We start from the raw sequence: 16,966 nt of genomic DNA, 5'->3' as shown, positions 1-16,966 counted from the left end.
AATACTGTACTGTAGGTACTCCTCGTAGACGTCTGCTCAAAAGAATTTTTTTAATTTTGTCGAAGGGTAGACATTGTTCAGATCTCCTTACCGTCTTCCCAAAAATTCATATTGTTTATGAAAGGCCTGCTTGAAAAAGACATGCTTGCTAATAATAACTGATTTATTGACGAATAATGGTTTTCAAATCGGGCTGAACCACAATTAATTCTGCACCCCACTTGACGACAAGGAGTTGAGAATGTCCTTACTTTGTTCCCCCTCCGAATTCGCCCACTCCGAGCCATCCAGGATCAATCTCGTTCGGCGTGCATTGATTAGAATATTGCAAAGTCGTTAATGAGACAACATGGAGCCAGTTAGTGCAATTGTGGTGTGGTCTGCTGTTGTCTCGCGAAGTCTACAATTAGAATAGTGTCCTGCCGCCCACCCACAGCCGAAAGAAATTAGCAATTCCTTCCCGAAGATAATGAATGAGATTAATAATTCATGTATGCGTTGATGCGCCGCCGATGATGGACGGTGGCGACTCGTCAAGGACATCTTTCCGGGATAACGGCGGCTGGAGGAACCACGTGTGGGTCTTCGAGGTGGATCCTGGTCAATCGCTAGAACCACTATAAAAGTGACCGGCATTATCCTTGGACTTCACAGTTGGTCTTCGGTGCGGTTCGATTCGTGATATCTTCAAGGATCTGAAAAGAATAGTTCGTTCAAATGAAGTGATCCAATAGAGAATATTCCTTCGTGTCTTAGGGAATAAGTGAACTTAGCTGTGATTCTTCGCTAGCTGGAGGTTACTTCAGTGCTTCTGCTCATCATCCGTGGCTGTGAGCTTGGTGGTGTGGCCATCGGGTTATTCCAGTTTGTGAAGGAGCAATAGGATATATAAAATTCGAAGCGGAAAGATGTCTGCCGGTCCAGTGCTGTTGTTGTCCGTTCTGCTTAGTGGATATATCTACTGGAGTCTCGCTCAGCCGTTAGTATCACTGAATTTTTTACTTGATTATTTCAATTAAACTCCAATGGTTACTACTTGACTTCAACGGGAAGATTTTCTTGGCTATACCCTGAATTGTTTCCCAAGATTTTTTCTGGAGATTTTAATTTGATTGCAGTAAGTTTAAAAAATTGTGTTCCGATACTTCAGAAATCTATCATTCATTTTCTTCTGAAATTTCTTCTGTAATATCTCCAGAAGCTTACCTAGAAATTAACCCGAGACCCTTCATACATATTTCTCACAATTTTCAGAAAGAGAAAGTTAAGGCGAAGTAGGCCGTCTTTGAAATTTGTATGCGACGTTGATGATTGTTGCTAATTCATTGCCAGATTTTGAATCAAAGAAAATCAGTTGGTTTTGCACTGACACAGCTGAAAAAGTATCAGCATATTTTATGCATGTTAGCGCGTATAGTGATACTTTTTCAAGTCAATATAAACTATCAAGACTGAGTTCTATCACTTTGAAATTGCAAGCTGTAAAGTCATCATCGCTGCCAAAACGAATGACGGACTAAAGAAAATCAATTGGTATGGGGCTCTGCACTGTTTTGATTTTGCTTGGGATTTTGACGTTTACTGGCCTTGTTGATTACAAATTTTGTGAAGGGGTGAAAGAGAGAGAAAGATTTTTGTGCAGAGGCCCATTACACTGCAGTGAGAAAATCGGGCTCCAAAACGCGACTAAATGCAATATCTCAGCTGGGTAACGGTTCCAGGAAATGATTTTGGCCATTCTAGAACGGAAAAAGGCTGCTGAATTGGTGATTGGTGGCGGTCCCATTGACCGGAGGCTTCGCCCTGGCTACCTAGGGCCCTGGAACCATCCTGAGTTCCTTACAGCAAGAAGAATTAATGGAACTGAAATAAACTGTCATGATTACGTTTTGCTGCGAAGCAGCACACGAAAATATTCTTACATGGGGGATTTAGTGAAATGAATGATTGACCTTTATGGTCATTTTATGGTTCCGGAGCAAACCCGGAACATCCGTAAAATTGGCAATATTAAAAAAATATATTCTGATAGTTCCTTTGTCTCTTGTTTGTTAGAAATAGGGTAAGTGTTCCCTTAGTTGTGGGTGTTCGTATAGTTGCGGTAGTGCCGTTTTCACTGATTTTATTACACTAGTCACAGAACCGACACTGCCAATCGACGTATTGGCTTGTTGATACACGGAATAGTTGGAAAGAGCGTTCAAATTGCTTTAAAATTGATGAAATATAACTAAAATTGCTTAAACTTTTCTTACTTGTACCAATAGTTGCGGTAACGTGTTCCTATAGTGGAGGATCCCATAAGAAAACCACTGATACCGCAACAATAGGAACACAAATTAAAAATATACCACAACTAAAGGAACGGTGTACCAATAGTGGAGGTATTATTTTTCACTGACATGCCGTGGATTACTGCGATGAAATCATTTTTTTCATTAACTCAATGATCGTTACTTCCCGTTACAACATCAACATGCACATTAATTGCGCTTCTTGAATTTAGGCGATTGAATGAAGTTCAATCGTGCTTAGTACCTCCACTATTGGTACATCTACCCTAAGTATTCTTACAATTCGTATTTAATAATCTGAATGTTTGATCATTACGGACATTTTATGGTTCCGGAACTAACCCGGAAAAATCTGTAAAATTTTCCATATTGAAAAGAATCCGATAATTCATATGTTCCTTGTTTAAAATTAAGTATTCTAACATATTGGATTTAGTGATATAAATGTTTGATCACTTTGACCATCCTATGGTTCCGTAATTAACCCGAAACATCCGTAAAATTGGCAATGTTGAAAAAAATGTTCTGATAGTTTCTTTGTTCCTTGTTAGCTTTAATGAAGTATTCTTAAAAGTCAAATTAAGTTATATGAATGTTTGATCATTATGGTCATTTTATGATTCCTGAACTAACCCGGAACAACCGTAAAATATTCCATATTGGAAAAAAAACCTGATAGTTCAGGAAGAATGCTAAGAGAAATCTTTAAAAGAACTCCTGGAAGCATTCCTGGAATAATTCCTGAAGAAACTTCAGGTGAATCCATAAAGGAACTCCTAGAAAAACTCCTGGATGAATCCATAAAGTAAAATTTCTGGAGGAATTCGAAGAAATCCTTTAAAGTATTCAAGGAAGAATTTCTGGAAGAATTTCTAAGGGATCTCTAGCGGAACTCCTTTAAGAATCTCTCGTGAAACGCTTGGAGGAATCGCTGGAGAAACTCCTGGAGGAATTTCTTAAGGGACTCCTGGAGTAATTCCCGAAGTGAATCCTGAAGGCAAAAACTCTGAAGGAATGCCCGAAGGAACTCCTGGAGGAATATTTGGAGTAATATTTAAAAGAATACTTGGTGGAACTCCTGGAGGAATTTCCGAAGAACCTCCTGGAGGAATTCCTGAACGAAATCCAGAAGGAATTCCTGAAGGAACTCTTAGAGAAATTCTTGAAAGAATTTCTGGAGGTATTACTAAAAGAATTCCTGGACGAAATCTTGGAGATACTCCTGGAGGAAACTCCTGAAGGAACTCTAGAAAAAAAAAAAACCTGAAGGGTCTTCTGAGGGAATTTCTTGAGGAACTGGATGAATTCCTGAAAGGACTCTTGGAATAATTCCTGGAGGATATTTTTTTTTATTTGAACTCCTGGAGGATTTCCTTAAGGAACTCTTGGATGTATTTTTGGAGGAACACCTGGAGAAATTCCTTAAAGAACTCTTGGAAGAGTTCCTTCTGGAGAAAGTCCTCAATGAACTGCTGGAAGAATTTCTGAGAGAACTTCTGAAGGAACTCCTGAAGGTATTTCAGAAGGAACTCCTGGTGGAAGTCCTGAAAAAAAATTTAAGGGTAAGAATGCCTGAAAGAATTTCTAAAGAAAATCCTGGAGCAATTCCTGGAGAAATTCCTGAATGAACTGCTACAGGAATATTCGGAGGAATTCTTGGAGGAATACCTGAAGGAACTACTAAAGTAATCCCAGGAGAAACTCCTAGAGGAATTCTTGGAGGAACTCCTTGAGGTATTACTGGAGGAACTCCTGGATTATTTCTTGGAAATGCTGTTGAAGGGATTCTGAAGGAACTCTTGGAAGAATTCCTGAAGGAATTTGTGTAGGATCTTCTGAAGGAATTCCTTAAGGAACTCCTGGAGGAATTCTTGGTAATACTCCTGTAGGAACTCTTGAATGAACTCTTGGTAAAATTCCTGAAGGAAATCCTGAAACCCTGTAGAAATCTCGTGGCGGAATTTTTGAATGCACTCTTAAAGAAATTCCTGAAGGATTATCAAGCTGTAAAGTCATCATCGCTGCCAAAACGAATGACGGGCTAAAGAAAAACAATTGGTATTACACTGGTGTATCTGAAAAAGTATCAACATACTTTCTGCATGTGGGCATTTTTTTAAATTATCGGACAGGTTTGGGCCGGAAGTTCTCCGATTTGCATGAAATTTTCACCAGAGGTAGAGCTAGTGGATACATGACCAAAAGTTAAATTCAAAAAAATTATAGTGGCCTATTTTCCCGGAAAACTCTAGATGAATTTTCACGATTTCTCTATATACCTCAAACTTTGAAAATTAATATCTCCTGAACTATGCATCGTAGAACAAAATTTTTTAGTGAAATCGAAAGGAAATTTTCTCAGCAATCTATTAAAAATATAAAAAGAAAAACATTTCTCGGAAAATTTTTCACCATGGAGAAAATTGTCGGAAAAATAGCGAAAAAACTATCGTCTGTATCATGGAAAATTTTCAAAAAAATATTTTTTGTTTCATTAATCCATACTCTAACTTTCGTTCATAGACGCCAAAGTGGTATCTTTTACCGTTTAGGCGACAGAACTGAAAAACCGATGACCACCCGCACGCTTCCCATAAGAAAATGTGTTCTATTGTGGGCCTCATAACCGTGCGCTAACGGCGGCAGTAATTTACACCAGGCTTGGGAACTGTGACCACTATTCACCACAATTCATCGATTCTGCCAGTCAACCAAAACACAAAGCAGCAGCAGCGTCAATACCATCAGGCCTTGCGCTGCCAACGGTTCACACACTGCTAGACTATTTTTGTCTCTCCACTATGATCGTTTTCGGGCAGCCATCTCGAGGTGAATGATTGAAAAAAATGTTAAATAATTCAATCGCTAATATTTCGCTTGTGTTTTCAACTAGTTGAAATCTATTAGCGCTAATTGCAAGAGCACAATCATTCCGTTGCGATACATATAAACAAGTTCAATTTTGTGCCGCCTTTATCGAGCAAAAATGCAAAACCCCGAAAACCGGAAAAATCGTGTCACCACTGTGCTCGAGTCATTTCGCATTCGGGTATGAAAAAACGTTGGGAAGAAAAAGATTACAGTTTTGAAGAGCCGTGACATTTTTTTTGTACTGAACGGTCATGGTTTGCTTTGGATTTTGATGGTCGTGTTCAAAAATGTGAATGTCGAGGTGGTAAATGTTTGCTACAGTACATTTCCCATCCCTGATTTACACGCATTGTAAGTGTAACACAGTAAACCATCCTTTCCTTTCCAGTCAGAAGAAGCTTTTCGTCAATCGGACCACTCTCCATTGGTCAGTTGGGTGTTTTGTGTGCCCTTCATCAGCAACGTTATTTAGTATTAAAGCTAACAACCTCTATAAAAGCCGCACGGGAAGTTCTTGTTACAATCAATCATTATGGTAACGTTTGAAGGATCAAATCTCAAGATCCACTTTCTTTGAAAACTTATGAATATATTGTTAATATGTTGTTTCGGCCAGGACGTCTTTCCTACGTTGTGTCTTTTACGATACAACGGACGGCAAATCAAGCAAAAGGCTTCACTTTAACAGATGTATTACCACTGAGAGGCAGCATGCCTACTCGGTGGAGAAACGAAAGAAACTACATTCTTACAAATTCAATGGGTGCGCCTTATATAGGCGCATGATACGGCCAGACAAAACATACAATAATTATTCATTACGCGCGTACGCTTCTCAATACAGTTTGGCGCGCTGTTGGGTTGGCGCCAACTGTAGAGGCTGCACGCTGACTGGCAGTGGAATATTCTACAGCAGCTTTCAATGGAACAATAGATAGCGTCCCTGAGTGTTATACAGTTGATATACATGCAAATACTATACTATATTCTTCCAAGGAACATACAGAATTTACATCAAATATATCACTTTGTATAGAAAACAAAACTGAACATTGATTCGCGCGCTTTTAGTTAATTATCTAATCATTTGATAAATTGAACAAAATTTGAAAAAAGCAAGAAAATTAAAAATAGCACTTTATGTATGCATAAATATCCTTTTTGCTTGGCAACTATATGACTGAGGGTCAAGCATGGGAAACACCTACTCAGTTATTGTGTTTCCCTCACTCGCTTCCACGCACAGTCGGGAGCGAAAAAGCCGTTTTTTACCAAGCCGAACGTTTCAATTTCCAGTGCCCATTCTGTTTCTTCGGCGAGCACTAAGCAAAACAAAAAACGGCATCTGATCCAGGGGGGGTATACGCAATGAGGTTCGCCTACCGTTCATAGACCAATCCAGTTGCCTGCATAGTAGTGCAATGTTGACAAAATTTTCTTTGTTTGCTGTGAGAACTGTCACAACATTGCTTTTGTTTGCTGTGAGAATCCAAATATAAACAGAATTGCTGCAAAACAACCACTTCCTTGTTGGCCTGCTGTTGACCGAAAGCTCAATAACGTCAAACAAACAACGATACGTTTTCATTCTGAGGAAATCGACTTGTGTAAGATTGATTGTGGGGGCCCAGATAGCCGTAGCGGTAAACGCGCAGCTATTCAGCAAGACCAAGCTGAGGGTCGTGGGTTCGAATCCCACCGGTCGAGGATCTTTTCGGGTTGGAAATTCTCTCGACTTCCCAGGGCATAGAGTATCTTCGTACTTGCCACACGAAATACGCATGCAAAAATGGTCATTGGCATAGTAAGCTCTCAGTTAATAACTGTGGAAGTGCTCATAAGAACACTAAGCTGAGAAGCAGGTTTTGTCCCAGTGGGGACGTAACGCCAGAAAGAAGAAGAGAAGAAGAAGATTGATTGTGCGTTGGTGTTCGTGGCAGTTTGCTTGGGGACCTCTATGTTTTGTGGGTGTATTCGTTTGGCTGACAACGGTGCTAGGCATCCCGCTGTTTGAGTGTTGAAATGCATCAGCATTTGCTGTCTGGCATGGCCCGCGTTTCGACCTGTGCTGTATGGGTCGGCTCGCGTGATAGATGATGCTGTTTGGGACGGCCCGCCCGAGAGATGATTGTTAGGCGAAGTTTGTTTGTAGTTGACAGCCATACACCCACCCTGATCTGATCAGTCGAATGCAATAGAGCGCTGCATATGACGAGCCTAACCTCACTTATTTGACAGTTGCTGGTCCTGTTGTTTACGTTTCGGACTTAGTCGTTTTTTCCATCATTTTTTCATCTTCGCACTTCTATCACCAGCATGCTGATGGTGACGATTTTCCACGGTAGGAAGAAAGAATAATACGATCCGTGGGTATCTGCAGTGGATTTGACCTCTCCTCGCAGCAAACTTTCACGAAATTAAGAATGATTCGAAAAAAGTACTAAGTCCAAACTGTAAACAACAGGACCAGTACCTGTCAAAATTGATGCGTGACGTCACAGTGCAGTGGAGTATACCGAAATTCGGACAAAGGACAAACATTTGAAAAGGGCCCAAGAGGTCTTGAGCTTTTTTCAGAAACGTTGCTGTTGAGCCCTTTTTAGCCCGCCCACGCAAACTTACCCCACTATCAGAAAGATTGGTGTTAGCTCTTCCTAATAGTGGTATTGGTGAGCGTGATCGAGTTGAATTGGGCTCAACAGCGGCTTGCAAAGCCAATGTTTGCCAATGTCGATGTGCCCTTTTGGAATGTTTGTCCAGGAATGATTGTTTACATTCTGATTCCATTCGAATGGCATTCGGGTTTGAGTGCTGATGAGCGTTCACTGACTGGCAGTCCACATCACGAAATGATTCAGTGAGTAGGAATCCTCTCAGTCAGTTCAATGCATTCGGCGAATGGATGCTAAGTGCATTAACTGTGCCTCGCAGATACAAGTGTATTGGTATTCACTTCTCTTCGCGTGTAACCGATGGTTTCAAAGTTTCGCTTGTGACTTTGTCACAAAGCATTAATAAGATCGCCTCCTTGAATACAACCCTGGACATAACACACAGAGCAGCATAAAAGTCGCTCTTTCTCCCGAACATAACCCTTTCCCAACGGTACCACTCACCCTGCTCACGTTTGTTGACAGCGGTTTGAGCCACGGCAAAATAACCCTAGCCGAGAGCAGACATAGGTAGGGCAAGGGGCTATGATACACGCAAAGAGAATAAATATACAAATACGAAATAATCGGCTTAGATCGTATTTCTTATGGAAATTAGAGACGGTTTGAGCTTGGCTTTCTAGCATCGCAAGTTCTATTCTGTCCCGACCACAGCCGCGAGCAGTTAGTGCGCGCCGTGTGTAAAGTATTAAAATCAAAAAGTGTGTGATATGAGCGAGTAGTGATATTTTTTACATTTTGCTATGTTTTTCCAATTGTAGGTTAAAAGTCATCTCAAAATCAATTTTCCTAAAAGTAGTGTTAGTAGTGTATTAAAAGTTGTAAATTAAAAGTGGTTAGTATTGTAAAAAGTTGTCATAAGATAAAATGCCTAAAATCTATTGTTATATCACTAGGGTAAAGTGCGTTAAAACCATCCTGTACTACACCATACTACTAAGGAAAACCAAATTATAAGAAAAAGGTAATTGAGATAGTTTGTAAAGAATAAATCCTACTTGCGGTAAAATGTGCGGTTTAGTGAATTGTAATACTAATAATGGTGGATAGGTCCACAAAGGGCCTTTTTCTTTCACGTATCCATTCAGCTTTTGTCCGGGTGACAACGCTATTGAACGCCCAGACAAAGGACCGGGACAGGATAAAAGGATATTGTCCAACATCCTTAAGGACAGCAACCCGCCATTTCGTGTGGATCCTGGTGGCGTGGAAGGCATAGTGACCTGAACTGGATCGTTTTCCCAGATCGAACCAAGCTTTCAACCCGAGCTTTCAAGCCAGTCATCGTGAGCTACGATTATCGTCTTTCGTTGGGGAACCTGGCCCGCCGGTTTTCTACAACCACGACCGCCGCCGCCGGACGTCATTCCGAGTAATTACGTTGCCCTCACGTACACGACCTCATCCGCCACGAAGAAGCCCAGCCAACACTCCGGTTCCGTCATCGTTCCCACCGGATGTTAATGCAGCGACCGAGTCAAAAGCCCATTAAGAAAAACCGCAAGTAGTAGAAATATGTGACGTCACATTAGTGTTTAAGACCAAACAACACCCACACCTACACAAATCAATGTATGCTAGCCTTAATACAATGTTGCGCATGTTAAACGAAATATTTGGATTCATTTCGAAGTGTTGAAAGTTTCACTACTCGTATTTGAAGTTTTTCCCGTTAATTCCGGACTCAAAAAGGAGTCATCATGCCTCTCTCTCTGCGTGGTTAGTTCCGAACAGAAGTTGTTGTGTGGCTTTTGAGCATTGAAATCCATAAGGTTCTATTTGCGAATATTATCGACCCTAGTTATGCTTATGGGTATGCTCTAATGAATTGAGTTCCTGCTGGAAGTGAGTGTTTGACAGGTGGAGAGTTGTTGTGCCGTTTCCTTATTCCGACCCTGTGATTACCCTAATCCCACTGAGCATAGTCCAAGGGGGTTACAAATTGGCGCCCAGCATAAACAAATTAAATCGATATCGGTTACAACATTTTTCCGCACCCGTGAGAGGGAGGAGAAAACAGTAAATCTGTTTTAGAAACAAATTTGCGTTCTTCAAACAGCAAGTTAAGGTGCAATATGCGCTTGTAGTCCATTAGGTTATCAAATTTATTTAATAGACCACTGGTCTGAACTTCTCGTAGGATAACAAATTCGCGTTTAACGACCCCTTGGTCGTGTAAACAAAATTCATTGATTAGTTTTGGTGGTACATCTGCATGCTGTAGGAGGTGATAAATACTACATGATAATTTCAGCTGTTCTGTGTAGTTTTGTAGTGATTGCAACATTTCAGCGGTATCAAGTGAGCCCTAGAACCACAAAGGCCGTTTTTAAAACCGTCCTGGAGTCTGTTTAATCAAAAACAAGACTGAGAAGGGTGAGTACTGCTGGATAGAAGAGTGAGTCTGTACAGGGCACAGACGTTGATCTGGCAGTGGTTCGAGCACTTGATACCACCGAAAAGCTACAACCATTCAAAACACTTCAAAGGATGGAGTCGGAGATGCAATTAAAATACCAAAACCTTTTGGTACACCATTTAGAAAAGGAGGAGGTAGAGTTCGAACTGCACATACGGACAGTGCAATATGAGAAAAATGAAAGTTTAGCAGTGCTTAGGAGACGTCTGCGTGACACTCTTAAAAGGGAGAAGGCTGAACCAATCGAAAAGGATTTTTCCAAATGTGAAGGGCGTACTGTAGATGGGGAGATTAAGTTGATTGATAAAGCAATCAAAGAGATCAGTGATATTTTGATGAATAAGAAAAGTTTTGATGGAGTAAAGGATTCTTTGAAAACACGTTTAGTGCATTATTTCGCACGGTGTTCGACAATCCAATCATCAGCGGAGGAAGATAATGATTTAGAAGATTTCGATAAACTTATCAGTACTATCCGCCAGTTGTACAACACGTACTTCACCATCTTCACCCCTATTGATTCGATTCGAAAGGAGGTGATGATGCAGATATCCAATTCATTAACTCAACTGCAAATATCTAAGGCTGGGACTTCAAAGGCTCCAAGTGTGTCCAGGGAAACCCAGACCGAAGATACCGACATAGATCAGCAGAGCCAAGCAGAAAATAACGAGAACTCCAGAAAGGGGTCCTCGAGACGACAACTCCTCTCAGGTTTGCAGCAGGTTGACACATTGTCACCTGTAGCCTCGGGCAGTGGTTTCCAACCTCTGAAATCAGGGACTCGGAAGCAAACAGAATCAGAGAGGATGATAAGACGTTTTCAGTTGTCCGGTACACGCGAAGATTTTGAAACTGATACAGATTCATCTGGTTCCGTTTCGCCACCAAGAAGGTCGAAGTCCAGACCACAAAGGTCAGTTGCAAGGCGTAGTAGACCAGTCTCAGAGTGGAATTTGCGTTATGATGGTAGAGATGGGGGTCGAGATTTAATGAAATTTATTCGGGAAGTTGAATTTTATGCCAAATCTGAAAATGTTTCGGACAAGGAACTATTCCGATCAGCGATACATCTTTTCGCTGGCCTGGCAAAACTGTGGTTCATGTCAGGAGTGGAGAATGATGAATTCACTACCTGGAAAGAACTGGTGGCAGAAATGAAAAAAGAGTTTTTGAGCCCTGACCACGACCACGTTAGCGAGGTCAGAGCGATAGATAGAAAACAGAGGTCGAAGGAAAAATTCCAAGACTTTTTCTTCGACATTCAGAAAATTTTCAATTCTTTGACCAAACCCATCTCCGAAAAGAAAAAGTTCGAGATAGTGTTCCGAAATCTTAGGGCCGATTATAAAGGGCATGTGGTGGCTGCTCAGGTGGATAATCTGGCAGATTTGAAAACCTTTGGCCGAAAATTGGATGCTACTTTTTGGTATAAATATGAAACCCGTACACGCAAACAAATTTTGTAGTATAATCTACTGAATCCATGGTAGAATTAAGAACAGCACCAACGATTTTCAACCGACTACAAAAATCTGTTAAGTTTACTATAATCTGGTAAAAATCACTGACCAGTGCAGTAAAAGTGACCATGTCCATAGTAGTCTCGACTACATAGCATTGTATTTCAATCCGTGACACTCATCTTACAACACAGTGTGGTCAAAAGTACAATGCCAAACTTGTCAAATCAAGAATGTTTCTAGTCATAAATGCTGCAACTGTGGTTAATAAAACCGAAAATATTTTCTTGTGTGGTGATGTTGACTATGTTTTGGTAGAGTTAACAGATTAGTGTAGTCGGTTGAAAATCGTTGGTGCAGTTCTTAATGTTACCACGGATTCAGTAGTTTCTACTATAAAATTCATTTCAGTGTAGCCAAGAAGAGCAGGTGACCAAAAACCGGCCACAGGTGAACGAATTGAAGTCGAATCCAAAGCAAAAATCCTATAATGACAAAAGTCGCCAAGCATCGAAAGAGTCGCCGAAACCTGTAGAAAAAGTTCCAAAAAAGACACAAAATGTAGATCAGGCTAACGAGAAAGAGAAGAATGAAAATAGTCAACCTGACGTATTGAAATTGTTGATAGAGAAACATGTTCCTATTCCTCCAGGAGTATGCTTCAACTGTCGACTACAAGGTCACCATCAAAGCGATTGTGACCGTCCCAAGCATAAATTTTGTTTCAAATGTGGTTTTCTCAATGTGGACACGAAATCATGCCCGTGGTGTTAAAAAACGCCTAAATACCCGTCTGGAGGGGCAGACGGATGTAAAGGGTATAGCGAAATCCCCAGAAGTGTCCGATATACACCCATTGTCGCTAGGATTGAGAAAAGTAGAGGGAGACGAATATTTGTATTCATCAACAATGGAAATCAACGAACATTTTTTGAAAATGACAAACGACGATAGGCCGTTTGTTAAGGTGGATATTTTAGGAATTCCAAGGGTAGGTTTGCTTGACAGTGGGGCAAATCGTACTGTGTTGGGTTCTGGAGCAAACTCTCTAATTAAAGCCTGTAAATTAACCTTACAACCGGTTCAAATTGACATAGCGACGGCTAGTGGCCAAAAGCTAGATGTCGCCGGTAGTGTAGAATTGCCAATTACGTTTAGTGGCATAACAAAAATCGTGTCAGCTTTGGTCATTCCGTCCATCAAGCGACCATTGATCTTGGGATCAGATTTTTGGCAATCCTTCGGGATTGTGCCAACAATTAAGCCCCTAGAAGATCAAAAAGAAATCGCAGAATTGCCGGAGATAGAAACAACACTAAACGAACAACAATTGGCTAGACTGGAAGAAGTCAAGCAACTGTTCAAGCCAGCGGTGGATGGTCAATTGGAGACCACCTCCATGATTAACCACCGAATAGAATTGTCGGACGAAACTAAAAAGCTTCCTCCGGTTCGGATCAACCCGTTTCCGACCTCTCCGGCCAGGCAGGAGAAGATTAATCTAGAGCTAGATTCAATGTTGAAGAGTGGTATCATAGAAAGGTCATATAGTGACTGGGCACTACGGCTAGTTCCAGTCGATAAGCCAGATGGCTCAGTTCGGCTTTGTCTGGATGCCCGTAAGCTCAATGAGCGGACTGTCCGGGACTCTTACCCTCTTCCCCACGCTGATAGAATTCTGAGCCGACTAGGACCCTGTCGGTACATATCGACGATAGACCTATCGAAAGCGTTTTTGCAGGTTCCACTGCACCCACGTTCTCGGAAGTACACAGCGTTCTCAGTGTTGGGGAGGGGGCTGTTCCAGTTCACTCGCATGCCATTTGGCTTGGTAAACAGTCCCGCAACCTTGTCGCGGCTGATGGACCGAGTCTTGGGTGGGAGTGAACTGGAACCAAACGTGTTTGTTTATCTTGATGATATCATCGTGATAAGCAACACGTTTGAGGAGCACCTGGACAGGCTCAGAGACTTGGCAGCCAGACTAAAAGCTGCTAACCTATCTATAAATTTGCAAAAGTCAAAGTTCTGCGTATCAGAGGTCGCATACTTGGGATACATCCTCGGTCAGAATGGGATCCGTCCCAACCCGGACCGAATTGAGGCCATTGTTAATTTTGAACGGCCAAAGTCCCTACGGGCGGTACGCAGATTCATTGGAATGTGCAATTATTATAGACGGTTTATAGCTTCATTTAGCGAGACCGTACGACCATTAACAGATCTGCTCAAAGATCACCCCAAAAATGTTAAATGGAATGACACTGCCGAAGCTTCCTTTGTAAAGATCAAAGAATTGCTTATCAGTGCTCCCATTCTCACAAACCCCGACTTTTCGAAACCATTTAGCATTCACTGTGACGCCAGTGACACTGCGATTGCTGGCGTTTTAACGCAAAACTATGAGGGTATGGACAAACCGATAGCATACTTCTCACAAAAGCTTAGCACCACCCAACAACGGTACGCGGCTACCGAAAAAGAAGCCTTAGCAGTCCTTAACTCACTGGAGAAGTTCCGATGCTATATCGAGGGTTCTCGATTCACGGTCATAACGGACGCCTCCGCACTCACGTTTATCTTGAAAAGTACCTGGAAAACTTCTTCTCGATTGTGTAGATGGAGCCTCCTGCTTCAGAAACACGATATGGAGATAAAACATCGTAAAGGGGTGGATAACGTCGTCCCCGATGCACTCTCGAGGGCAGTCGAGGAAATTAGAACCAAATCCGCAAGCTCGGAATGGTACAACTATATGTACAAAAAAGTCCAAGAAGAGCCAGAGAATTTTAAAGATTTCCGTATCGAGAACGGAATTCTCAAAAAATTCGTGTCGGATTCAGATTGTGTAGATTACCGATTTGAGTGGAAAATCTGTATCCCTCACGAGCTCAAAGAGAAGATTTTATTTGAAGAACACGACGAAGCTGTACACCTAGGATACGAGAAAACGTTAGCCCGAATTAGACGGAGATTTTATTGGCCTCATATGGCCAAAGAGATAAAATCATATGTGCAAAAGTGCACTATATGTCAAGAGAGTAAGCCTAGCAACCAATCCCAACATCCAGTAATGGGACGTCAAAGAGTAACTACTAAACCTTTCCAGATTGTGGCACTAGATTACATCCAATCACTGCCTAGGAGTAAGTCAGGAAACTGCTACTTACTGATTGTGATGGATCTCTTTTCCAAATATTGTCTGTTATTTCCTGTTCGAAAGATTTCGACAGCTTCTGTAATTAAAATCTTGGAAGAAAGCTGGTTCCGCAGATATGGCGTTCCTGAATGCTTGATATCTGATAACGCTTCGACCTTTCTATCCAAAGAATTTAAAGCCCTGTTGGAGAAATACCGTATTCAACATTGGGCCAACTCTAGGCACCACAGCCAAGCAAACCCCGTTGAACGGTTAAACCGAACAGTTAACGCCTGCGTTCGAACCTATGTCCGGACTGACCAAACTCTTTGGGACAGCCGCATCTCAGAAGTAGAACATGTACTAAACAATACACCCCATAGTTCAACCGGTTTCTCTCCTTATAAGATTCTTTTTGGACACGAAGTCATAGGAAGAGGAGATGAACACCGAGTAGACAGGGAGAAAGAAGACGTTTCGGATGCTGAAAGGCTAGAAAACAAGTTAAGAATAGACCAATCTATTCGAGACATGGTTGTCAAGAATTTACAAAAACAATACTCGAAAAACTCACAATACTACAATTTGCGTAGAAAGAACGTGGCACCGGTGTACTCTGTAGGTCAAAAAGTCTACAAACGAAACTTTAAACAGTCTTCTGCGATAGACAAATTTAATGCGAAGCTGGCACCATCCTACATCCCATGTACGGTAGTTGCTAGGGTGGGTACGAGTTCCTACGAGCTGTCCGACGAAACAGGAAAACCTCTGGGAATCTTCTCCTCCGCCGATCTGAAGCCACAAACCTGAAAAAGAAAACGAACTTTTACTAGTCATACCTCCAAGTTTTAATCAATGGAACATTGATGTAAATAACACAGAATACTTAGCTGAATGACTGAGCGATTCGCACAGTAATTTGTTTCCCTCTGGTGCTGCAGGCCAGGGTAAACACCTGAAACCGAAACAGAAATGATGTTGAGACAGAGTTTCAGAAAGCGATAGCGAGTAACCAACGAAACACAGAAGAAAAGTACTTACACAGAAGAATTTTCCTAATTCTCGTAAAGTTTATTGCGGTTGAATTTCCTGACCAACAGTGCAAGTGTCATCAAAACCGATCAATGAATATTACCACTGAAATTCGACCCGTTTTAGAGCGCTCAAACGAAGTAAACTTTTCGAGCAGTGATAATTATTCGATTAGTAAACAACAACTGACAGATGGAATGGTAACTCGTCACTCACCAAATGAGAGATAGCCGTCGGTGAGAGTTCATGTTTTTTTGCTCTTTCCGCGAGAAAGAGAAAATAAAAACAATATGCGATCACAGATTGCGTCAATAAAAGTTGCGTTTACCATTGGTAAACGAGTCTTGAAAATGAAATGGCTAGTTAAAGTTTATACAAATTGCGGAATACAGTTTCTTTTCTCCCCGGTCGGAGAGGTATTGTAACCGATGGTTTCAAAGTTTCGCTTGTGACTTTGTCACAAAGCATTAATAAGATCGCCTCCTTGAATACAACCCTGGACATAACACACAGAGCAGCATAAAAGTCGCTCTTTCTCCCGAACATAACCCTTTCCCAACGGTACCACTCACCCTGCTCACGTTTGTTGACAGCGGTTTGAGCCACGGCAAAATAACCCTAGCCGAGAGCAGACATAGGTAGGGCAAGGGGCTATGATACACGCAAAGAGAATAAATATACAAATACGAAATAATCGGCTTAGATCGTATTTCTTATGGAAATTAGAGACGGTTTGAGCTTGGCTTTCTAGCATCGCAAGTTCTATTCTGTCCCGACCACAGCCGCGAGCAGTTAGTGCGCGCCGTGTGTAATGTATTAAAATCAAAAAGTGTGTGATATGAGCGAGTAGTGATATTTTTTACATTTTGCTATGTTTTTCCAATTGTAGGTTAAAAGTCATCTCAAAATCAATTTTCCTAAAAGTAGTGTTAGTAGTGTATTAAAAGTTGTAAATTAAAAGTGGTTAGTATTGTAAAAAGTTGTCATAAGATAAAATGCCTAAAATCTATTGTTATATCACTAGGGTAAAGTGCGTTAAAACCATCCTGTACTACACCATACTACTAAGGAAAACC

General features: G+C 41.3%; 1 protein-coding gene and 1 long non-coding RNA gene across 2 annotated transcripts in view; both read left to right on the top strand.

Annotated features, from left to right (window-relative positions):
* Positions 1-635: 635 nt before the first annotated feature.
* LOC5564261 overlaps positions 636-16,966 on the top strand; it is a 31,936-nt gene continuing 15,605 nt past the window's right edge. Inside the window, exon 1 of the mRNA XM_001648552.2 lies at positions 636-979. Coding sequence (XP_001648602.1) covers positions 909-979 — 71 coding nt within the window. The 5' untranslated portion in view covers positions 636-908. The remainder of the gene's footprint in view (positions 980-16,966) is intronic.
* LOC110674754 lies at positions 8,089-8,916 on the top strand. The gene is made up of 2 exons (XR_002499163.1): positions 8,089-8,538; positions 8,599-8,916. It is a non-coding gene; the product is annotated as an uncharacterized LOC110674754 (long non-coding RNA).

Source organism: Aedes aegypti, chromosome 1 (assembly GCF_002204515.2).
Source record: "Aedes aegypti strain LVP_AGWG chromosome 1, AaegL5.0 Primary Assembly, whole genome shotgun sequence".
In the NCBI taxonomy this organism is placed as follows: Eukaryota; Metazoa; Arthropoda; class Insecta; order Diptera; family Culicidae; genus Aedes; species Aedes aegypti.
The sequence above is the reverse complement of the archived record's forward strand: the minus strand, read 5'-3'. Positions and strand labels throughout refer to the sequence as shown.